The sequence below is a fragment of the Schistocerca cancellata genome, chromosome 1 (assembly GCF_023864275.1).
Source record: "Schistocerca cancellata isolate TAMUIC-IGC-003103 chromosome 1, iqSchCanc2.1, whole genome shotgun sequence".
Classification (NCBI taxonomy): domain Eukaryota; kingdom Metazoa; phylum Arthropoda; class Insecta; order Orthoptera; family Acrididae; genus Schistocerca; species Schistocerca cancellata.
In genome coordinates, this window is record NC_064626.1 from 420327115 (window position 1) to 420353370 (window position 26256).

Consider the following 26256-nt stretch of genomic DNA (forward strand, 5'->3'; position numbering starts at 1 on the left):
CGTAGCGGTCGACCGGCTCCAGACTGTAGCGCCTAGAACCGCACGGCCACTCCGGCCGGCTAATGGGGAGAACTGATTCGAACAATGGTGTTTGTAGTAGTCGTGTGGTGGATGATCTCGGCTGAAGATATGAAACTCATATGGAGAATTCAGGTGAGCTGGGAATATACACGACAGCAAAGTCGTCAATCTGATTTTAATTCGAACCAAGGGTCCTCTTCATGACTGGGCCGTATTGAGCTACAGTGGCTCGCTACAAGTTCTTGCCATTTAATTACGTCTGTAAACCACCTACAGGTGACGCAAGCGCATACCTTTCACAGAGCAGCGGTGTTTCTTCTAGGAATATGTTTACACTAACAGACGCACTTTGCCTAATATGAAAATAAAATTATCTTTTGCTGACGTCCTTAGCGCAGATGGAAAACCTAACACGTTGCAATTAATTTATGTCAGCGTGGACGTTTGTACCTGGCAGTGCTTCCCGCACCCGGAAATTGTTACAGCATTGACAAGGAAGCATACACCGCACAAGGAAAGTGCAAGAGCTCTGCGGAAAATTCAGCGACCGCTCGAGACCGTCAGTATATAAATACACTCCTGGAAATGGAAAAAAGAACACATTGACACCGGTGTGTCAGACCCACCATACTTGCTCCGGACACTGCGAGAGGGCTGTACAAGCAATGATCACACGCACGGCACAGCGGACACACCAGGAACCGCGGTGTTGGCCGTCGAATCGCGCTAGCTGCGCAGCATTTGTGCACCGCCGCCGTCAGTGTCAGCCAGTTTGCCGTGGCATACGGAGCTCCATCGCAGTCTTTCACACTGGTAGCATGCCGCGACAGCGTGGACGTGAACCGTATGTGCAGTTGACGGACTTTGAGCGAGGGCGTATAGTGGGCATGCGGGAGGCCGGGTGGACGTACCGCCGAATTGCTCAACACGTGGGGCGTGAGGTCTCCACAGTACATCGATGTTGTCGCCAGTGGTCGGCGGAAGGTGCACGTGCCCGTCGACCTGGGACCGGACCGCAGCGACGCACGGATGCACGCCAAGACCGTAGGATCCTACGCAGTGCCGTAGGGGACCGCACCGCCACTTCCCAGCAAATTAGGGACACTGTTGCTCCTGGGGTATCGGCGAGGACCATTCGCAACCGTCTCCATGAAGCTGGGCTACGGTCCCGCACACCGTTAGGCCGTCTTCCGCTCACGCCCCAACATCGTGCAGCCCGCCTCCAGTGGTGTCGCGACAGGCGTGAATGGAGGGACGAATGGAGACGTGTCGTCTTCAGCGATGAGAGTCGCTTCTGCCTTGGTGCCAATGATGGTCGTATGCGTGTTTGGCGCCGTGCAGGTGAGCGCCACAATCAGGACTGCATACGACCGAGCACACAGGGCCAACACCCGGCATCATGGTGTGGGGAGCGATCTCCTACACTGGCCGTACACCACTGGTGATCGTCGAGGGGACACTGAATAGTGCACGGTACATCCAAACCGTCATCGAACCCATCGTTCTACCATTCCTAGACCGGCAAGAGAACTTGCTGTTCCAACAGGACAATGCACGTCCGCATGTATCCCGTGCCACCGAACGTGCTCTAGAAGGTGTAAGTCAACTACCCTGGCCAGCAAGATCTCCGGATCTGTCCCCCATTGAGCATGTTTGGGACTGGATGAAGCGTCGTCTCACGCGGTCTGCACGTCCAGCACGAACGCTGGTCCAACTGAGGCGCCAGGTGGAAATGGCATGGCAAGCCGTTCCACAGGACTACATCCAGCATCTCTACGATCGTCTCCATGGGAGAATAGCAGCCTGCATTGCTGCGAAAGGTGGATATACACTGTACTAGTGCCAACATTGTGCATGCTCTGTTGCCTGTGTCTATGTGCCTGTGGTTCTGTCAGTGTGATCATGTGATGTATCTGACCCCAGGAATGTGTCAATAAAGTTTCCCCTTCCTGGGACAATGAATTCACGGTGTTCCTATTTCAATTTCCAGGAGTGTAGTTACTAGTGTTTTCAGGTATGCGGTGTTTCAGGGATATTAAATAACTCTTGCGTCAAGATGTTACTCAGAAAGACGCGATAGGACAAGCTGCTGTATAGGTTCGGAACCGTTGCTTATTCTACGTGTTCTTCATTTTCCTTACCTACGGGCCATTGCGGTAAGGCAGCAGAAAATGGCATTTAGACAAATGACTTGCAGACTGAAAAGCATAGCAGCATTGGAATCTTTCTGCAATAGACGTTTGCTAGCAGACATCATGTGGCTTGCAACTTTACTTCACTGATCCTGAGATTTTTGCGACTACTGACATAGCATTTCCGTATTTAAACACACACAACTCTCGAGAGCTGTCTAACATGTTCGAGGTAGACAGATATCCTATGATTCTGTCCTATCAGACAGTCTTACTGTGACATATAAAATTACATGTTCTCACAACCATTAAGCAATATTTAATTCTATTACTGTTGAAAAGAGTCTTTGCACTGAAATTGTGTATTTTACGACCGAAGATGGACGCCAGCTACTCAGCCAAAGCCTACTCATAAATATTCAAGAATTAATACTTAGAGATGAATCTAGGAATATACTACAGGCCGCTGCACATCGCTGCCATAGGGTCCACGAAGACAAGGTTAGACTACGTGCAGTGCAAATAGAAGCATTAAGAAGCGGTTACTCCCGCCCTCCACACGAGAATGAAACATGCAGTTGACAGTGGTTTGCAGAGTGTGGATGTACATATTGAATGAAGATGTAGAATAAGGGGACTTTCTTGTCTTCTCTGCCCTAACCGAGCTTGTGTACAGTCTTTAATGATCACGTAGACCGCTATACAGTGTGTAACAGAAATATGTTTTAAAATTTTGTGAGACTGTAGAGGATGAAATTTTGAACGTTTTGGTATCAGGAACCTATAGCTGGAAATGTGAAATAAAGTTTCTGCTGCCACCATTGGGCTGTAGAAAGTCCACGCACTAACTGTATGAGGAGGTGAGATTCTGGGTGCACTTTTAGGCTGGAATTCGTGGGGATCGCTTATTGGACCACACGCCTAAGATATTGTTTGAATGGTATATGGTGTTTGAACTTCCTGGACAATGCCTTGCCTGAACTTCTGGAGGATGTTGCAGCTGTGCACTAGTTCGTGGTTTCAGAAATGCAGTGCTCCAGCGCACATTGATCGCTGGTCCAGCGCATATCTCACAAAGAACTTTAGGTAGAAAGTAATTGGGAGGCGATGTCCATCCTTTGACCCACGTGCTCCCCTGACAACGCTCCTCTTGAAATTTTCCTCTGTGGTTATGTGAGGTCCTCTGTCTACTCAACACCAGTAGGAACGGTACCTGGGCATACTGAGAGCATCTTTACAGCGTTTGATACTATAAGAGGAGAGCACGGAATCTTACAGAGAATCATACAAAACATGGTTCGTCGTTGTACACAATCTAACGAAGCTGATGTCGTCATATTCAACATTTACTTTACTATAGTTGAAGCGATAGAGTCGGTTAACAGAATTTGACTATACTCTACCGTCAATAAACGTTTTCCAAACTACAGTGTTGTGGTGAATTTTATCCATAGTGGATGCTGTTGAACTCTGTGACTGTTCCTTTATAGGGTGTAGAAAAATTTCGTCTACCAGTCACAATAAAAGATTATGTATTCGTCACACGACGGGTTTCGGGCTTGTTCCCATCCTCAGGTGTTTATACATTCATGTGCATGTTTATATTGCTCGAGATCAATATAGAGGAAGCACCCTTATTATAATTATGCTGTGGTGACAGTTTTTCCCCTCAGTTGCAAATCTGTTATCATTTTCATGCCCATGTTTCAGTTTTTTTTTAAATTTAGCTGCATATTTCACTACTGTGTCGTGCACTCGTGGATATACACTGTGTTTACATACAAAAATATTTATAATTATAATAAGGATGCTTCATCTATATTGATCTCGAGCAATATAAACATGTACATGAATGAATAAACACCTGAGGACGGGCGCATGCCCGAAAGCGGTCCTGTGACGAATAAATAATCTTTTATCGTGACTGGTTGTGCAAATTTTTCTGCACAGTACTACAGTGTTTCATTTTGTCTATCGAATGCGTAGAAAGTGCGTAGTGATGTAGATTTTTTGTTTCACATTTCCTAAAATAGGTTCCTTATATCAAAACGTCCAAAATTTGATCCTCTACAATCTCCCAAATTTTTAAAAAGGGCCGCGCGGAGTGGCCACGCGGTTAGAGGGGCCATGTCACGGATTGCGCGGCCCCTCCCGCCGGAGGTTCGAGTCCTCCCTTGGGCATGGGTGTGTGTGTTGTTCTTAGCGTAAGTTAGTTTAAGTAGTGTGTAAGTTTTGGGGACCGATGACCTCAGCAGTTCGGTTCCTTAGGAATTCACTCACAACTGAACATTTAAAATGTCATTCTGTTACGCCCCGTATACAAGTAAAAGTACACAGTGCCACAGTGACTCTTGTCTGAAGACTGCCGGATAATGAACAGCAGCAAGGCAACCGTTACCATTCCGAAGCGGCTGGAGGGACGTTGCTGCAACTACAGTGCGTGAAATGAAAACTTAAAACGGTGCGAAACGGCAAGAATGTCTTTAAGAAGCCGAATTCACGCCCGGCTAGTCATTCCGATTTTTACGTGGTTTATCTAGACAGCGTAGTAGTTAAGAAGTTCTCTGTGACGTTGAAGACACTTTAGAAAAGTAATTCCCTCTAAACAGATTATGTAGAAATGAAGGCCCACAGTATCCATTGCTTCTCATTTCTTATGATGCTTGTAAAGTGGTACAGAAATAAAAGGGAGTACAAATTGATAACATTAAAATGGATTGCAGAGAACACTATAGACTAATACGTGCTAAGCAAGGTTTTGAGCGATGGGAAAGAAACACCATGGTTCAGTAGCTGTGTTACAAAGTTGCTACGAAAGCAAAGAGTTAAGCGAACTCAAAAGTCTACAGATAAAAGCACAACGAAGCCAAAACGGTTGTGCAGCGTTCAGTGAATTCGAAAGTAAATTTTAACGAAAGATCTGACTCAACATCAGAAGAAGAGACACTAAGCGGATCTACATCATCAACTTACCCATTGACTCAGTGACCACATCGGCAACGAAACGGAAGATGACCCACAAAAGGCTGAAATACTTATTTCGATATACCGAAACTGTATCACCGAACGAGATCGTAACAGTTTCTCCTTTGAATCCTCGATCGAACCTCCAATTCGCTTACACTAAGATAAATGATGGGGCAACAGAAAATCAACTAAAAATACTGCACAGTAGGAAAGTATCTGGATCGAGTGAGGTACACGAGAGAGACTACTCAGACCATGCGAAAGAACTTGCTCCCCTTCTAGAAGCAGTTTATGTAGATCACTGGACCAACGAAGGTTACCTAGCGACTGGAAAAACCGCACGTCAGTCCCATTTTCTAGGAGATTCGTAGAACTGACGCATATTATTATCTATATCGCTGACGTCTTTCTGTTGTGGAATCGTGGAATATGTTTTGTGCTCAAGCATTACGACGTTTTTGCAGAAAGAAAATCTGCACTACAAAAATCAACATGGATTCGGCAAGCAGATGTCATGCGAAACTCAGCTCGCTATATTGTCCGTGAGATCCAGAGCGCAGTGGACAGAGGCGCTCGGGTTGATGCCGTTTTCCTTGATTTCCACAAGGCATTCTATAAAGTTTCGCGCTATCGAGCTATCAAGCTTACCGAATATCGGAACAGATTGGTGACTGGAAACAGGACTTCCTACGAGGAAACAGGAATCAACACGCCGTTCAAACAGGAGCAAAATCTGCAGATGTAAAGACGGGATCGCATAGTCGGCGCGAGAGCGTTGTGGGGATGCTCTCCAGTGGGAGACGCTGTATGAGAGGCGTTGTGCATCGCGAAGTGGTTTACTGTTGAATTCTCGAGAGTATACGTTCCAAAGAAGGAGTAGCTAATTACTAAATGCTCACAAAAACGTCTCACAAATGCCCGCTAAGAGAAAATGAAAAAAAAATAGAGCTCATACCAAGGTTTCCGAAAGATGTTCTCCTGCGGGAATGGAACAGAAAAGGCGTAGAAGGTGGCTTGCAGTTTGTGAATGTAGACCTAGATATTTCTCGTCATACCGGGTATACGCACTAATGTGTCTCTTTTCGTAGTACTTTTAGGGTACCCATTAACACACAGTACAAACTTTCGCCGCATCTCATGCTGTTTTATGCTTCTATAAGGTCCCTTAACTACGCCATGAGTGTGTACGGACCAGTCGTTGAAGACATGGATGCAGTTCAAATTCCTGTACACCTCGTTCGGAAGCAAGATCAGGATTAACGTTCGTGGAGGACGTGCTCATTAGGGACAGAGCGTGCGGTCGGAACAGGGGAGATTGGGGGAAAGGAAATCGACCGGCGCCTTATCAGAAAAACCACGCCGCCACATGCTTCAAATCATAGAAACCCTAAACCTATGTTATTCGTCTTAGTACTCCGCCAACTTGCTCGGAGAGTACACTTTCTACCACGCGAGACAGTGTTAATATGGTACCTTTTAGAGTACGTATTAATATTTGCCTTATGTTGCTTCTTGGATTCCCCCATTTATTCACAGGTGGGAGGGTTCGCCTCACCTTCATTGCCACTTCAAATTTAAGCTCGCGCCATTTCATGAGACAAGATTGCAGTGGTTCTAAAAGGAGAACATCCAAGTTTGTCGACAAACCGTTCGAATGCAGCGATCATCAGTGTTAGATTCGTCAGATGTGAAACCTGCTGCAGCCATCAATGTTTCAGACGTCCTTCGAAGACGAAAAGAAAACTACTCATTTTATCAATGGGCTCGAAAAATTTTTGTTGCGGTTATACAGGGTGTTACAAAAAGGCACGGCCAAACTTTCAAGAAACATTCCTCACACACAAAGAAAGAAAATATTTTATGTGGACATGTGTCCGGAAACGCTTACTTTCCATGTTAGCGCTCATTTTATTACTTCTCTTCAAATCACATTAATCATGGAATAGAAACACACAGCAACAGAACGTACCAGCGTGACTTCAAACACTTTGTTACAGGAAATGTTCAAAATGTCCTCCGTTAGCGAGGATACGTGCATCCACCCTCCGTCGCATGGAATCCCTGATGCGCTGATGCAGCCCTGGAGAGTGGCGTATTGTATCACAGCCGTCCACAGTACGAGCACGAAGAGTCTCTACATTTGGTACCGGGGTTGCGTAGACAAGAGCTTTCAAATGCCCCCATAAATGAAAGTCAAGAGGGTTGAGGTCAGGAGAGCGTGGAGGCAATGGAATTGGTCCGCCTCTACCAATCTATCGGTCACCGAATCTGTTGTTGAGAAGCGTACGAACACTTCGACTGAAATGTGCAGGAGCTCCATCGTACATGAACCACATGTTGTGTTGTACTTGTAAAGGCACATGTTCTAGCAGCACAGGTAGAGTATCCCGTATGAAATCATGATAACGTGCTCCAGTGAGCGTAGGTGGAAGAACATGGGGCCCAATCAAGACATCACCAACAATGCCTGCCCTAACGTTCACAGAAAATCTGTGTTGATGACGTGATTGCACAATTGCGTGCGGATTCTCGTCAGCCCATAAATGTTGATTGTGAAAATTTACAATTTGATCACGTTGGAATGAAGCCTCATCCGTAAAGAGAACATTTGCACTGAAATGAGGATTGACACATTGTTGGATGAAACATTCGCAGAAGTGTACCCGTGGAGGCCAATCAGCTGCTGATAGTGCCTGCACACGCTGTACATGGTACGGAAACAACTGGTTCTCCCGTAGCACTCTCCATACAGTGACGTGGTCAACGTTACCTTGTACAGCAGCAACTTCTCTGACGCTGACATTAGGGTTATCGTCAACTGCACGAAGAATTGCCTCGTCCATTGCAGGTGTCTTCGTCGTTCTAGGTCTTCCCCAGTGGCGAGTAATAGGCTGGAATGTTCCGTGCTCCCTAAGACGCCGATCAATTGCTTCGAACGTCTTCCTGTCGGGACACCTTCGTTCTGGAAATCTGTCGTGATACAAACGTACGGCGCCACGGCTATTGCCCCGTGCTAATCCATACATCAAATGGGCATCTGTCAACTCCGCATTTGTAAACATTGCACTGACTGCAAAACCACGTTCGTGATGAACACTAACCTGTTGATGCTACGTACTTATGTGCTTGACGCTAGTACTGTAGAGCAATGAGTCGCAGGTCAACACAAGCACCGAAGTCAACATTACCTTCCTTCAATTGGGCCAACTGGCGGTGAATCGAGGAAGTACAATACATACTGACGAAACTAAAATGAGCTCTAACATGAAAATTAAGCGTTTCCGGACAAATGTCCACATAACATCTTTTCTTTATTTGTGTGTGAGGAATGTTTTCTGAAAGTTTGGCCGTACCTTTTTGTAACACCCTGTATACACCGTCAGCCGTGAAATAGGTTCATCGGAAATTTAACACTTCAGCGAGCGGTTGGAAAGACTGCAGTGACGTTTTACGTGAATGACAAAACAAAACAAAAAGTTTGTCACCACTTCGAGGTAGCTAGCGAGCGGATTTTCCTGAACCGCGTACACACGGCATGCCTTAGTACGAAGCCACAAACAGGGAAATTCCAGTTCAAGTGGCTGTGGTTTTTGAATCTCGCCATCCTGCTTACAGGGAAATCTCTTCACATTGTGGTTTCTAGATTGTTGACGGTGCACCTGTCGGCGAGTTCCCATTGCAGAGTTGTAGTCAATATAGTGTCTCATATAGAGAGCTGTTAATACATCAATGCAGGAGAAAGACAATCTGCATGACACCCTCTTTCCAACATCAAAGGGACATGGAGAATTAAGACTGGCGAAAGCATTAATGGATACTCAGGACATTCAGGCCCTGCATAGATCCTACTACGATGCCACTGTCTTCGTCAGTCCTTGTCTGATTTGTTTTTCTTGAATCATCAGTCTTCTGGCTAGTTTGACGCCGTTCGTCTGCTGTGCCAATCTCTTTATCTCAGAGTAGCACTTGCAACTTAAATCCTTAGTTATTTGCTGGATGTGTTTCAATGTCAATCTTCCTCTACAATTTTTACTCTCTACAGCTCCCTCTAGTTCAAAAATGGCTCTGAGCACTATGGGACTTAACATCTGTGGTCATCAGTCCCCTAGAACTTAGAACTACTTAAATGGGACTTAACATCTGTGGTCATCAGTCCCCTAGAACTTAGAACTACTTAAACCTAACTAACCTAAGGACATCACACACATCTATGCCCGAGGCAGGATTCGAACCTGCGACCTTAGCAGTCGCGCGGTTCCGGACTGAGCGCCTCGAACCGCTAGACCACCGCGGCCGGCAGCTCCCTGTAGTACCATGGAAATTATTCCCTGATGTCTTCACGGATGTCCTATCATCCTGTCCCTGCTTCTTGTCAGTGTTCACCATATAATGCTGTCCAGACCGACTCTGCGCAGGGCCTCCTCATTCCTTACCTTGTCAGTCCACCTACTTTTCAACATTCTTCTTTAGCACCACATCTCAAATGCTTTCTTGTGTTCCAGTTTTCCGACCGTCCATGTTTCACTACCATTCACTGCTGTGCTCCAAACGTACATTCTCAGAAATTTCTTCCTCACGTTAATGCCTATGTTTGTTGCTAACAGACTTCTCTTGTCCAGGAATGCCCTTTTTGGCAGCGCTAGATTGCTTTCGATGACCTCCTCGCTCCGTCCGTCCTAGGTTATTTTGCTGCCTACGTAGAAGAATTGCTTAACTACATCTACTTCGAGACCACCAATCCGGATGTTAAGTTTCTCGCTGTTCTCATTTCTGCTACTTCTCATCACTTTCGGATATCTTCGATTTACTTACTATCCATACTCTGTACTCATTAGACTGTTTATTCCATTCAGTAGACCGTGCAGTTCTCCATTTTCACTGAGGATATCGATGTCATCAGCGAATAGTATCATTGGTATCCTTCCACCTTGAATTTTAATTCCACACCTGAACACTTTTTCAATTTCCGTAATTGCTTCTTCGATGCATAGACTGACCAATAGGGGCGAAAAGCTACACCACTGTCTTACACCCTTTTTAATCGAAGCACTTCGTTCTTGGTCTTCCATTCTTACTGTTCTCTCTTGACTCTTGTACATGTTGTATATTACCCGTCTTTCCCTATAGTGTATACCTATTTTCCCAGAATGTCGAACATCTTGCACCATTTGACATTGTCGAACGCATTTGCCTAGTCGACATATCCTATGAACGAGTCTTGATTTTTCTTTAGTCTTGCTTCCATTATCAACCGCAACGTCAAAATTGCCTCTCTGGTGCCTTTATCTCTCCTAAAGCCAAACAGATCGTCAGGTAACGCATCCTCAGCTTTCTTTTCCATTCTTCTGTATATCATTATTTTCAGCAAATTTGATGTATGAACTGTTCAGTTGATTGTGCTATAATTCTCACACCTGTCAGTTTCTATAGGAACATATTTCATGGCTAAGCTAGTTTTCTGAAACATTTCTTTGCATAAATCAATACAATGTTCTGTTGTTCGCTTTTATTTTCAGTAGATGTAGTTCCGCTTTAAACCTCCACTTAATAGCAATAGCTACTTACCGAATGTACATTCGGGAATGTGTCTCAAAATAAATTCAGCCTCCAGGAAACGGAGGTCGGTCTTTCACCTTTCCGGAGATAGCCAATTCGAATCCTGGCAGTGGAAATAATTGTATTCATTAATATTTAGCTAGCAACGGGAAGAAGTTTGTAGAGCTCCTGATCTCCACGCTTTGTGTCAACGCTAAGAGATGAATGGCAGATCTCTTCGCCGTGCGTGCTGGAGTGATGCACAACGCTCTCTTGTAACAACTATAACTGGAATTCGTCGAGTATCTCCGTAACGCTCTTCCATCGAGTAAATGATCCCGTGACGAAACGCGCCTCTCTTTGTTAGATCTTCTCTGTCCCGTCTGTTAATCCTACTTGGTAAGGGTCTCAGATCGATCAACAGTACTCAAGAATCGAACGAACAAGTGCTTTGTAAGCCACACCTTTCGTGGATGAAATTCATTTTCTTAGGAGTCTCCCAATGAGACCGCTTTTTCTACAGTCTGCTTTATGTGGTCATTAAGCCTTAGGTCTCTCCAGATGGTTACTACTAGGCAGTTCACCGCAGTTACTATTCCAGTGATTTGTCACAAATAATGCAATCGAACACTAGTGGATTTCTTCACCTACTAACGGGCATCACGCTACATTTACTTACGTTCGGGGTTAACTCCTCAGCAGGTCCTCCTACCTTTCACTACTGTCTGCTGACATTGCAAGTTTCCTATTGACAACAGCATCGTCCGTGAATGCTCTCACAGAGCCTCCAACTTTATCCACAAGACCCTTGATCCAAATTGTAAATAGCAGCAGCCCTACCTTCTCCATGAACCAGTGCCTCAACGCCACACAAAGTACAATCACAACGGAGGGTGTCTGTAGAGAGACCAGAGTGACTCCTGGAAAGGTGCAGCACTCTTTTCGGTAGATGCACGAGCAACGGTCAGGACGACTGACTGATCTGCCCTTGTAACATTAGGCAACAAGGTCTCGCTGTGCTGGTACTGCGAACGGATGAAAGCAATAGGAAATTACAGCCGTATTATTGCCAAAGGCATTTAGCTACTGTGTGGTTAAATAATCATGGCATTTTCTTGGGTGAAAAATCCCGGAGGTAAAATAGTCCCCTTTCGGATCTCCGCGCGGGGATTGCTCCGGAGGATTTCATCGTCAGGAAAAAGAAAACTGGTATTGTAAAGAACTGATAGGCAGGCTAGAGATTAGGGAAATGGACAGGTTTAAGTTATAATGATCAGCTTTAAGTTATAATGGTTTAAGCTATAATGGGAATTAATGAAGTGCGGTGGCAGGAACAATGGGACTTCTGGTCAGCTGAATACAGAGTTATCATGTAGTTGTAATGTAGGAATGCAAGGGTAGGACTAAAAAAAGTAAGAAAATAATAATGCGGGGAGGTTTCTATGAACAGCGTACTGAACGTCTTGTCGTAGCCCAATACGAACAAAGCTATCACCCCTCACAATAATACAAATTTATATGTCAACTAGCTTCGCAGATAATGAGGAATAATGCATGATGAGATAAAAGAAATTATTCAGATAGTTACGGGAGAAGAAAATTTAATTGTGATTTGGGATTGGAATTCGATAACAGGAAAAGGAAGAGAAGGAAGAATGGTAGGAGAACATGGGCTTGGGGAAAGGAATAAAAGAGGAAGTCGTCTCGTAGAATTTTGCACAGAGTGTAATTTAATCGTCGCTAATACTTGGTTCAAAAATCATCAAAGAAGTTTGTATACGTGAAAGAGACCTGGAACAGTCGAAGGTTTCATACTGATTGCATAATGGCACGCCAAAGATTTCGAAGCCAGACTTTAAACTGTAAAACATTTTCAGGGGCAGATGTGGACTCGATTGTAATCTATTGGTTATGAAATGCGTATTTAAACTAAGGGAACTATAAAAGATTGGACATTGAGGGGACGAAACGTGAACAAATTGAACGAACAAGAAGTAGTTAAAGAGTTTCCGAAGTAGCACTAGAGAATGATTGACTGAAACAGGGGGAAGGAATACAACAGAAGACGAATGGGTAGCTTTTAAAGGTGAAATAGCGAAGGAAGCAGAGGGTCAAATAGGCAAAAGACAAAGACAATAGAAATCCTTGAATAACACACGAGGTTTTAAATCTAATTGACGAAAGGAGAAAATATAAAATTTCAGAAATTGAAGAAGGCAAAAGGAAATGTAGACGTCTAAAGAATGAAATTGACAGGATGGGCAAAATGGCAAAGCAACAACGACTAGACGAGAAACGCGAGGATCTATAGGTACACATAACTAGAGGAAATATGGATGCCTGCTACGGGAAAATTAAAGAAACGTTTGGAGACAGGAAACGCAGCGGTATATCGAGAGTACAGACGGAAAACCGCTATTAACTAAATAAGGGAAAGCTCGAAGTTTGAAGGATTTTACAAAAGAGCTATACAAAGGAAACGAACTAGAAGACTATACAATAGAAAGAAAAGAGAAAGTAGATGAAGATGTGCAAGGAGACATGATACTTCGAGAAGGGTTTGAGAAAGAACTGAGAGATCTAAGTCGAAACAAGACCCCTGGAATAGTCGAGATACCCTCACAATTACTGAGGGTCTTGGGAGATGGCCGTGCGGTTCTAGGCGCTTCAGTCTGGAACCGCGTGACCGCTATGGTCGCAGGTTCGAATCCTGCCTCGGGCATGGATGTGTGTGAAGTCCTTAGGTTAGTTATGTTTAAGTACTCGTAGTTCTAAGGGACTGATGACCACAGATGTTAAATCCCATAGCGCTCAGAGCCATTTGAACCATTTTTTGGTCTTGGGAGAGCCAAGTTGTACCACCTGGTGTGTAGGATATAGGAGACAGGCGAAATGGCCTTAGGCTTCAAGAAGAATGTAACACTCCCAAGTCGAAAGAAGGCAGCTGTTGACAGGTATGGATATTACCGAGCAATTAGTTTAATAAGTTCAAATGGTTCAAATGGCTCTGAGCACTATGGGACTTAACTTCTAAGGTCATCAGTCCCCTAGAACTTAGAACTACTTAAACCTAACTAACCTAAGGACAGCACACACATCCACGCCCGAGGCAGGATTCGAACCTGCGACCGTAGCGGTCGCTCGGTTCCAGACTGTAGCGCCTAGAACTGCTCGGCCACCTCGGCCGGCCGTTTAATAAGTCTTGGTTTGCAAAATACTGATACGAATTATTTTCAGAAGAATAGAAACTGGCGGAAGCCAAAGTCGGGGAAGATGAGCTTGGGTTCTGGGGAAATGTAGGAACATACGAGGCAGTATTGACCCCACGACTTAGAAAGATACGGCGAGATGATGTACATTCATTGAATTGTTAAATGGTTGTATGATGTTGAAAGTGCCTACCTATATTTGTTTATACGTCTACACAAAACTTGTTAGTGGAGTAACCATATCTGAAGATGGCAACCAACTACTTGCCTAAATCGGTTAAAGGAATATTTTTTGTATAAACAACCGTGGCGTAATAAATGATTGTCAAACACTAAAAAGGTCACATGCTTCCAATTTGCAATATGGTTCAATCAAATCTTTCCATTCAACCACAACCACAAGTTGTGAGGGATCCCCAATGACAACTGGATGCGCAGATGCATCTGTATTATCAGCCATCAACATAACCTGAATTTACACGATACTTAATTTGGGTTGTAGGACATTTTGTAATTCTGAAGCAGGCTTTGTTTGACACCATGGAAATGACATCACCAACCACTAGAATAAAAGTAGAGACTCAACTGAAGGAGGCCTCTTTTGGCTGTAGCAGCACCTATGTGGGCGGTTGTTGTGGTGAGAATCTTGGCAGACGCTTTAGCAGACGATAGAAGTGCGTACGTTTACAAGATGGGGCTGCATTGTTTTTGCCTAGGGTGAAGGTGGCAATACGGAATCACAGGGGCAGCAACGATCGTTTTGAGGATCGATGTCGTACTGTTTATGAACAGATTATTAATAAACCAAGATAATCGAAGCTATTTGTGTTATTTTTTCTACGGACATTAGACCATGGTACAAGGCACGCAACGAACTTGCTGGACGAGTTATTAGATTAATCGAAGTGTTTGTTTATTATTTATAAAGCTAGAAGATTTCTTAAAACGTACATGTCAAGTAGCTGACCTGCACCCTGGCAACAAACGACTACAAGCTAAGTGTATCCGTGGGAGTTGTGGATTCGGATCTCTACATCAATAGTGGGGGCTTGAGAGTTAATAACATTAAAATGAACAATAAGTAGATATCAAACTGCAGAATATATTTTAACCAAAGGAGCAGCGTACTCACCACAGGCGACGCACGCGCTGTCGCTGATGACATCACTGAGTATCTGCGTGAGAGAGAGCAACAGGTACGCAACGAACATGCTGGACGCATGCGACGCGACGGTGCGGCCGTGGAGCGTCCACAGCTGGGGAAGCACCGCATACGTGACCGCAGTCGCCAGCAAGAACGGCGTCGACGCCATCGTCGCTACGATGTAGATGATCTGCGACGCGTTCAGCTTCACCTCGTGCCCTTCCCAACAGAGCCCGGCCACCAGCTCCTCGCCCGTTTCGCTGACGAGCGTCTCTAAGCAGAAACGTCTCGGCTCCACCATGCCGTCCTCCAGAACCGTACGAAGTCTACCGGCCGCCGACACTTCCACGACCTCCTCCGGCATCAGCGGTATATAAACTTTACAGGGCAGCATCGTTGTACTCTCGTAGTCCCTGAGAGAATAATTACCGCCCGGTCCGGTTACGATGGGCTCGAAAGCCCCGTCGTACTCGAAGCACTCGTAAGACTCGTTATACTCGTCGAACCGGTGCGCTTCCCCGGGAGGACAACACTTGACGAGCTGCGGGCGTACCGGCCGGGAGCAGCCGCAGGTAATATTGCCATCTTCCGTCTTGGGCCAATGGAGCCCTCGGGGGTAGACGGTCCCAGTCTCCATGTCCACCATGTCGCCCTCCTCAGTTTCCTGTGGCCGCGCCATCTCCACCGGTTTGTCCAGACACGCAGGATCTCGGCCGGGAGGTTCGGCACAAGGCGCAGCTGAACTGGCGCTCAGAAGTGCTTGGCATATGGCCAGCATAACCGTGGTGCGCACCATCTCGATTACTCTCCGGCTGCACTGCACTGCACCGAATGATTCACTGCCCTGGTCGGCCTGCTACACAGCGACAATATGATCCAGCTAGGCTTGGGCTGAATCACTGTACACGCTGTTATCGGTCTGCTGTATAAAGTTCTCGGTACTCCAGTGAGGAGTCAGATCGCTGACAGCTGAGTTGGCTACGGTGTGCGCAGCGGGACACGCGCCGTCGGACTGTGGGGCAGGCTGCGTCTGCTCGCGGAAACCAACGATTGCGGTTGCGGAAACGCCTGGCAGCCTTCTGATTTCCCCCTTTCCTCTGTCTGGTGTGATTCCCCGGTCGCGATGAATCCTTACAGGATGCGCTTGCACCCAGTCGTTCTTACCGTCCCGTATCTCACACAGTTGCACAGTCCGAGCGTAATACCGGCCAGCGTATTGGAAAAGAGCGTCCCCACCGAAATCATTAAAGATCACAGGCTGCTGAGACTGGGAGAGGTAATAGATTCTGGTATCTCACTTTCCCACCTTTCGATAGGTCACCATCAAGATTTGCTGCGTAATATCGACTGCAGTAGCACAAAGAGATTCTGGTCATACATAAAGCACACCAGTGGCAAGATGCAATCAATACCTTCATTGCGCAATAACAACGGTGAAGTCACTGATGACAGTGCCACTAAAGCAGAGTTATTAAGCATGGTTTTCCGAAACTCCTTCACCAAAGAAGACGAAGTAAATATTCCTGAATTCCAATCAAGAACAACGGCCAATATGAGATACATAGGTGTAGATATCCTCGGAGTAACGAAGCAGCTTAATAAAGGCAAGGCCTCTGGTCCAGATTGTATACCAGTCAGGTTCCTCTCAGAGTATGCTGATAAAATAGCTCCATATCTAGCAATTATATACACCCACTCGCTCTCAGAAAGATCCGTACCTAAATACTGGAAAATTGCTCAAGTCACACCAATACCCAAAAAGGGAAGTAGGAGTAATCCTCTGAATTACAGGCCTATATCACTAACGTCGATTTGCAGTAGGGTTTTGGAGCATATACTGCATTCCAACATTATGAAGTACCTCGAAGAAAACGATTTATTGACACATAGCACGGTTTCAGAAAATATCGTTCTTGTGAAACACAACTAGCTCTTTATACTCATGAAGTAATAAGTGCTATCGACATGGGATATCACATTGATTCCATATTTTTAGATATCCAGAAGGTTTTCGACACCGTTCCTCACAAGCGTCTTCTAACTAAACTGCGTGCCTACGGGATATCGCCCCAGTTGTGTGACTCGATTCGCGATTTCCTGTCAGAAAGGTCACAGTTCGTAGTAATAGACGGAAAGTCATCGAGTAAAACTGAAGTAATATCCGGCGTTCCCCAAGGAAGTGTTACAGGCCCTCTATTGTTCCTGATCTGTATTAACGACATAGGAGACAATCTGAGTAGCCGTCTTATATTGTTTGCAGATGATGCTGTAATTTACCGTCTTGTAAAGTCATCAGATGATCAAAACGACTTCAAAATCATCTAGATAAGATATCTGTATGGTGCGAAAAGTGGCAATTGAACGTGAATAACGAAAAATGTGAAGTTATTCACATGAGTACTAAAAGAAATCAGCTAAATTTCGGTTACACGATAAGTCACACAAATCTGAGGGCTGTAAATTCAACTAAATACTTAGGGATTACAATTACAAATAAATAATTTGGAACGATCACATAGATAATATTGTGGGCAGAACACTTAGAAGGTGCAACCGGTCAACCAAAGAGACTGCTTACACTACGCTTGTCCGCCCTATTCTGGAGTACTGCTGTGCGGTGTGGGATCCGCATCGGGTGGGACTAACGGATGACATAGAAAAAGTACAAAGAAAGGCAGCTAGTTTTGTATTATCGCGAAATAGGGGAGATAGTGTCACAGACATGATACGTGAATTGGAGTGGCAATCATTAAAACGAAGAGAAATCAGGGCTCGCACAGAAAAATTAAGTGCTCGTTTTTCCCGCTCGCTGTTCGAGAGTGGAACGGTAGAGAGACAGCTTGAAGGTGGTTCATTGAACCCTCTGCCAGGCACTTCATTGTGAATAGAAGAGTAATCACGTAGAAGTAGAAAGTTGGAAGCAACGTTTCAGTTTAAAGTCACATCTCCATAGGGAGAAGAACATGGTTTTCTGTAAAGTGGTTCTACAGAAGAATGCTAAAGGTTAGATGGTTAGGTCGAATAACTAACAAGGACGTGTTGATCGAACGAGGGAAAAACGAAATTTGTGTCACAACTTGATTAGGTTGATAGGACACTGCCTGAAACATGAAGGACTCATCCATTTGGTAATAGAGATAAGTGTGGTTTGGGCGTGGTAAAAATTGTAGGAGGAGACCAACGGATGAGTAATATATGCTGATTCAAATGGGCACAGGTTGTAGCAGTTACGCAGAGATGATGAGGCTTGCACATGGTAGAGCAGCCCGGAGAGCTGCATCACGCCAGTCTTTCTACTTAAGACGACGGATGCAGCAGAAGCAACATCAACAACAACATCATCATCATCATCAACAACAACAACAACAACAACAATAATAATAATAATAATAATTTGGGAGTGAGTAATATGTTTTCCGACTCTTCCCGGAACGTACCCTCTCGGTATTTGGACAGTAAAAATCTCCTTGGTGTACGACACCTCTACTGCAGCGTTTGCCACTGGAGTTTGTTGATCACCTCCGTGACTCTCTCGCTAAACTGTTCGTTGGATATTCTCTACCTCTTTTATCAACCCAACCTGGTAAGGGGCCCAGACAAGCAGTACTCAAGAATCGTTCGAAAAAGTATTTTGTAACCGCTTCTTTCCTGTATGAATAACATTTCGCTGAAATTCTTCTGTCAGCTTGGCATTTGAGTTTCTTACAGTTTGTTTCATCTGTTCTTTCCACCTTAGGACGCACCGTTTGGTTAATCCTAGGTATCCACCCCTATTCCTTATACATATGAATGACCTTTCACTTAACATTCATCAAACGGAATTGGCACTGTCTGCACACGATACTAGTGTCACAATAAATATGCTTAGAGAGATCGTAACAGAATAGTTTATTAACGATGTTTTTCATATGATTATCAAGTGGTTCTCTGAAAAATGACTCTCCTCAGATACTGAGAAAACACACTGCATTCAGTTCTGTACAACAAATAGTCATACCATCAATTTGATGTAGCACATGAACAGGAGTCAGTAAAAAGGGGAGAATGCTCTAAATTTTTAGGTGTATATACTGATGAAAACTTCGACCGGAAGAAGCATATTACCGAACCGTTCATACAATTAAGGTCAGATATCTTTCCTCTTCGTATAATTACTAGTCTTCGAAACAAATGTATTAACATCCTGACATATGTTGCGCATTTCCACTCAGCAACGACTTACGGAATAGTTTTCTGGGGCAATTCTTTTCTTAGAAAGAAAGTACTGATTACAAAAAAGCGTGCATAGAATATGTGGTATTCACCAGAGGTCGTCATGTAGGTACCTTTTCAAGAAGTTAGGCATTTTACCTGCATCATCACAATACATATATTCGCTAATGAAATGCATTATAAATAATCGATAAGAATTTGAGAAGAACAGTGGTAACCATACTTACGACGCTGGAGGCAAAAATGACCTTTACTACCCATCAGCTACTAAGGCTGTCAGTGGCTCAGAAGAGAGCGACAAAACTTTTTGATCACTTGCCCAATAACATAAAATGCTCGACAGGAAGTGAAGAAAGCTTCAAATCTAATCTAAAACCATTTCCTCTGGACAACTCCTTCTGTACCACAGACGAATTTTTATTTAGGTACTGGTAGCCTACACAAAAAAGTTTTTTTCATGGTAGGACAAAACAAATAAGTTGTTCATTAACTTTAGCAGTATTCACTTATACATACCTTGTAACCTGAATCGTCCCACATTGTCGTATTGAGGAAGAACCGAGCCAGATACGTGTACGTTGAATCACACTTCCACACACAGAACAGTTACACTTGTGCTTTGTTGTTTCGTAGCTTTTATAGTTGCTGGGGACTTAATTAATCAACTGTGTTAACGGAAATCTCCTTTCATTCTTTATCGTTATTCTATGCAGTCAGATTGCGTACTAATACTACTCAGGGCCATCCGGTTACGAGACTTCGTAACAGGACAAACAGCGACTAAAATTATTTGCATTTTATTTAATTAAGCCCCCATGCTCTGTGACACAGACGGTTCACCCAGATATACTGTAAGGAAAGCCTTATTTAGACCAGACGCTTTTTGTTTTATTTTAAAGCATCTTCAGTGGCCACTGTAGCAACGTGTTTTTTCTTACAAATCTGTTTGCCAAGCAAAACCACATTCTTCCAGTGACCACTAGAAGTGCTTTAAAATAAAACGAAATGCATTCTGTCACCGTACTGTGAAAGGACTGGTATACAATCTGGACCGGAGGCTTTACCTTTATTGAGTGATATAAGCTGCTTCGCCATCCGAGGATATCTACTTCTAAGTTACTCATGTTGGCAGTTGTTCTTCATTCGAACTCTGGAATACTGTAGATGTCTGACGGTATTTATTGGCCACCTGAACTATCGATACAACAAGAAAGACGAGAGATTTTGGACATCTGAAACAACGCTACATCTGTACAAATCTGAGTGAGGCGCCTTCATCCGCACGCACAATACCTCACACACACACACACACACACACACACACACACACACACACACAACGTTATTATACACAGTGACGTGGCCAGGACGGATTTTTCGTGCCTCTTTTTCTATGGTGTGCAAATAAAATTAATTTCTGTACAAATCAGTTTTGAATCGAACACGTATCTCTGCTAGTGTAGCCTAAGCTAGCCGTGAGTCGCAGTCGCTGTTGTGCAGCGTCCTCGAGGAGCGTTACGTTCTCTTTGCACAATGAGTTAGCGTGTCCTGTGTCTCACGCAGCCGTCTGCGGTAAACGCCGTCGTCGGTGGATATTTCAGCCGTCGAATATCACCCCTATAAAGGCTATAAAATACCTACGTAAAGGCGAGTAAACAGCTAGAACCCAAAATATTATTACGGCGAGTAAAATATTAAAGGCGAGTAAACAGCTAGAACCGAAAATATTATTACTGGTGAGGCATCACCAGCAACTCAGCAAATGTAACACACCAACAATTCGACCTGAAAGTACAGCTCTTAAACATGGGCGCGCACCAGTTTCTCGCTCCGCCCTATTGCCGCCGCTTGACGCGCAGTGGGAAATAACTGTACAATGGATAATTAAGAAATTTGTGAAATACTGTTTGACATTGGTAACATGCTTTGTTCATTGTGTCAGAGTCTGCGGTTTTTAAAGTGAACTTTGTGCCAGAGATCTCTTTGCTTTGAACATTTTAATGTCGCGATTCACATCTGCAGTGTAAATGAATTAAACGAATGAGTGTTTCACTAAACAAGTTGCGTAGCGCTATTTATACATTAACATCGCTGTTGTATTTTATTCGCTTTGGATTTTGAAGCTGTCACTGCTGAAATGAAGTACATTGGCAAGAGATTCGCTATTCGTCAACGTGCTTTTCGTGATTAAATTGTACGTCGAAGAGCCTTAACTTCATTGTACAATAATTCTTCACTTGCTGACGTTTAGTTGTTCTGCTTTTGGGGCACGTATATAGCTGCTGAATATCAATACGACAATATTGTTAAAGTAATATCGAACATATATGAGCGCGAGGTTGACGTATTATGTGCTCATATTACTTACTATTTGTGTCGTAGAACAACATGTGTTATCCAACAAGATTTCAAAACACGTTGGACAGACAAGTCCACCTACTCTTCCCTCGTCTTCAACACCCCTTCGAAAAAGAATTATAAATGGGAAATTATCTGCAGGCTTCATTTCTATGTATTGAGTTTCCTCGTGGGAGATTTGTCAGCTTTCTGTGAGATCCTCCGGAGAAATTTTAGATTAGCCTCTACTGTTTGTTAAAATCGCAATATCGTCTGCAAAAGCCAGATTCTTCGCTTTCATTCTCTGTTCTTTTCTTGTACCGAGATGGAGTCCCTTGTTTTTCCTATTTCCACGTCTTTACAAATTTTTGCAGAATTATTTTAAATACGGAGGGGGGGGGGGGAAAGGGGGGGTAACGGCAAGTAGTTCATCTCGTTGGCGAACATTAGTGTGGATTTGAAATTTCTCCCGTAAAAAAAATTAAGTTTGAAGGTTGTATCCGTTAATGTCTGTTGGGTGATTACCTTTGTTTTCCTGCCAGTTTCGAATTCCTCTAAAGTACTGAATAACGTTTGCCTCTCTATCGAATTCTAAGCCTTTTTGAAGTCTTCTTGACTGTAAAATTGTCTTTAGATTCTAATATGTTCTAAAGCAGATCGCCCTTTTCGAAATCCTTCCTGATACTCTCCTATTAATGAGCCTCCCTCCACTAACAGTCGTCAGGTGCATTTTCTCTGTTGTTCCAACATATATTTGCAATTTCGTTTCCGTGTTGCGTAGCTGGAGTCAGCTCAAAGAAATAATGCTTATCACATCTTTCATACGACACCTTGTGTCGACAGAAAGCGTCAGTCTATTTACCGTTACAAACAAAATGATTTTTAAAGCGGAATTTTACGTGCCCATTCGATAGATCGCTCCCACATTATTCTGGTGTAACTTTCGTTTTATCGATATGTATTATCGGGGACAGTAGAACTCGAACAGTAACCAGTACTCTAGCAGCGACCCAGTAGCTCTGCATGCTCGGCGGTAGCAGTCGGCACGGACCAGGTCAGTGCTGTCGCTGCTGGAGCACTGGTTATGGTTCGAGTTCTGCTGTCCCCGACAATACATATCGATAAAACGAAAGTTACACTAGACTTATCTGGAAGCGATCTATCGAATGGGCACGTAAAATTCCGCTTTAAAAGTAATTTTGTTTGTAGCAGGAAACAAATCGACACCCTCCGTCGACGCTAGACGTCGCACGAAAAATGGGATGACCGCTCTTTGCTTAGACTGAGTTCAGCTCCACAGTCCAAAAACGGAATTGCTGAAACAAAAGGGAAATCGCGTTGACAACTCTTAAGAGGGACACCCTCTATATCCTACTGAAAGGAGATTCCCAGAGATACGGAAAGAAGTCAGAGTCGTACATCTGATATATATTCAGTACTATGCAATGGCTTAATGCTTTTAATATTGTATTATTAAAATGTAATATGTACTATGCAACAACCAAAAGCGTTAATTTTATCAATCAAGATGAAGATATTCTTCTCTCAGAAAGAATTCGCAGAAATCGATTTGTTTACTTCACGCTTAAGCCACAATATATAATGTACAAACACCTACGATTATGAACACATGTATGACTAAGCGTTCATGTATTTCACCTGCTTCTTGCTAGGGGTAAATGCATGAGGTTTATGAAGTGAAAAATAATCAAAATGCCAAGATTTTTAAAGAGGTTTCTGCATAATTCTAATACAGTTCAATATTCAGAAATTTCTGAGTTTTCTCAAAAACGTCATATACATTAATGATAAAGAAAATTAATTACTAAGTTTTTAAATCAGTTATTGGTTTCACCAATAACGTAGCTGAATTAAGGCTCTTCATTAACAGTCGGGTGAAGATCTTTCAATTCAAAATGCTGTTTATTTGTAACTTCAAAAACCGACGGCATCTACTTCGTGGATTTCATTGTTTGAATAGAGTATGGACGCCAGTGCTCCTTGAGAAGTAGTGAACTAATGTATTTAATCCAACCAAAATTAAGTGATCGTTCTTTAGCCTTTAGTTATATGTCGATATTTCGAAATTTTTCGTTAACTGCCTATACAGGAAGAGGGCTAAGGGACTGACATGAAAACTATTAACCTGGTGTTTCAATTGTTCAACAATGTTTTAACTTTCGCATGAGAATATCATAATTCATTTAATGAAGAGTGGCTTATCAAAGGGGGTGGAGGAGCAGATAGAGTTTTGGGGCACCCTCTTGCTTTTGGGATGCGAAACTGTTCCTATAAGCTGGAAGAGTCAGTAATGGTTAACGGCATGAGGATGTGGAAGGCAATGGAAACTATTGCATTAAAGACAACACATAAGGGTAACCTATAAACGCTCAATAATCAACGAAAAGGTAACTGCTTACCAGATAGAGTGCGGAATGTCGGAAGTCTGAATATGTAGGGAAGCTACAGAATGGTAACAGGGAAATGCAATGGCACAGTCTAGATATAATGAGTGTTATTGGAGTGAAATCGAAGGAGGATAAGGATTTCTGGTCAAACGAACACAGGATATTACCAACAGCAGCAAGAAACAATGTAGGATTGGTCATAGATAGGAGGATAGAGCGGAAACTGAGTTACAGTGAACAGTTCAAAAACAGAATTATTCTCAGTAGAATCGACAGGAAACCAATACAAACAACAATGTGCATGTATACATGCTGACGCCACAAACAGAAGATGTAGCCATAGAAAAATTATATGGGGATATTGAACAGATAATACAATAATTAAAGGGTGATAAATATAGTAATTATCGGGAATTGGAACGTTGTAGTAGGAGAGAAAACAGAAGAAAGAGTTTTGCCTGAATATGGCCTCAGTACTAGTACTGAGAGAGCAGAAAGACTAAGTAAGTCATGCAATAAATTTGAGTCAGCAATAGCAACATCACTGCTCAGAATCCACAAGACAAGCGTTTTTTTAAGTCTGTAGATACTGTGATAGTGAACACCATATAGCAGATTCAGTTGAAGAGTAAGTGCCCTACAAAAAGTACAGTCACAGAAGTTCGGTATACAAATTTGGTAGAAGTAAAATAACTGCGAAGAAACCTTTGGTAACAGAAGAGATACTACAATACTCGACGAAACAAGATATTATAAAATGTTCAAGAAAATAAAGGAACAGAGTATTACAAGTCACTTAGGAATGAAATAAATAACAAGTGGAGTGAAGCCAAGGTGAAATAGTTGCAGGACGAATGTGAAGAAATCAAAAAAATTATGGTCAGTGACAGGACTGATTCAGTATATAGAAAAATCATTTCAGCCTTCGGTGAAATTAACAGCAAGGGCGGCTACCCTTAGAGTGCAAAGGCAATTTCACTGTCAAGCACAGAGGAGAAAGGCAATACTGAAGACCTCAATGAGGAGCAGGATTTGTTTAATGACAAAAGAAACAATGGGAATCAATATGGAAGAACTTAAAGTTTCTTTTAACAGTCGAATAGAACTCTGAAAGGCTTAAGATTCAATAAGGTGTAAGGCATTGATAAAGCTACAAGGCATGTCTTGAATTATTGGTGAAGTGGCTACCAAACTCTATTCAAGTTGGTTTGTAGAATGTACGGGACTGAATATGTACGATCAGACTTGCGGTAAAATATCATACTCACAGCCTCTAACATAGCAAGGACAGATAATTGCAAAAACTATGGTACCATCAGATAAACAGTTCAGGTATCAAAAATTGTGGGAAGAATGATATGCAGAAAAATGGGTAAAAATTAGGATACGTTAGATGACGATCAGTGCTGGCGTAAGCTGTCGCCAGCACACTGGTTGGCAAAGAGGTTGCAAGAAGATCGGTAATAGGCGGTGAATCAAGCGTGCCTATCACGAGAGAGACCAAAGACAGACTCGTAAGCAACGCGCAGCCAGCATTAAGTCTACGAATGGAGTAGGAAGTTCGCAAATGGTGTGACTTCAGTGGAAGATGCTCCTCGTCCAGGTCAGGCACAACGAGTTGTGATTCCACAGAACACTGCAGCAGTTGACGCCATAGTGAAAGAGAACCGCCGAGTGACACTGAATGACATTGCAGCATGTTTACAGTCATGGGTCAGCACACCACATTGTGCATGATGTGCTCCAGTTACACAAAGTGTCTGCAAGATGGGTGCCACGGCAGCTGACTCCTGAAATGAGAGAACGACGTGTTGATGCTTGTAAAGAATTTCTTTGGCGCTTTGAACGAAAAGGTGATGGCTTACTTGCAAGAATCGTTACCGGGAACGAAACCTGGGTTTACTTCCACCAACCGGAAACGAAGAGAGCGAGCAAGAAATGGCGCCATTCCTCATCACCAAAACCAAGGAAGTTTCGAACAGAACCATCAGCAGGGAAGGTTACGCTGACTCTCTTTTGGGACGAAAAGGCGTCATTTTGGATCATTACATGTCTAGAGGGACCACTGTCACCAGTGTACCATACACGGATCTAAAAATCATCTGCTGCCTGCAATCAAATCAAAGCCACGTGGATTGCTGTCAGCAGGTGTCCTTTTGCAACATGACAATGCAAGGCCCCACACTGCCCGTACAACGGTTGCAACAATCACAGAGCTGCATTTTGAGTGTCTTCCTCATCCACCATACTCACCAGACCTTGCCCCATCTGATTTCCTTATGTTTGGACCA

General features: G+C 43.6%; 1 protein-coding gene across 3 annotated transcripts in view; it reads right to left on the reverse strand.

Moving 5' to 3' along the window:
* The window catches only part of LOC126175967 (G-protein coupled receptor Mth2-like), a 572026-nt gene that overhangs the window by 341861 nt on the left and 203909 nt on the right, over positions 1-26256 (reverse strand). The window contains exon 1 of one of the 3 annotated variants that reach the window (XM_049923081.1): positions 14997-16004. The exons of the other annotated variants lie outside the window; for them this stretch is intronic. Coding sequence (XP_049779038.1) covers positions 14997-15804 — 808 coding nt within the window. The 5' untranslated portion in view covers positions 15805-16004. Of the gene's footprint in view, positions 1-14996; positions 16005-26256 lie in introns of those variants that run through there. 3 annotated transcript variants of the gene reach the window in all.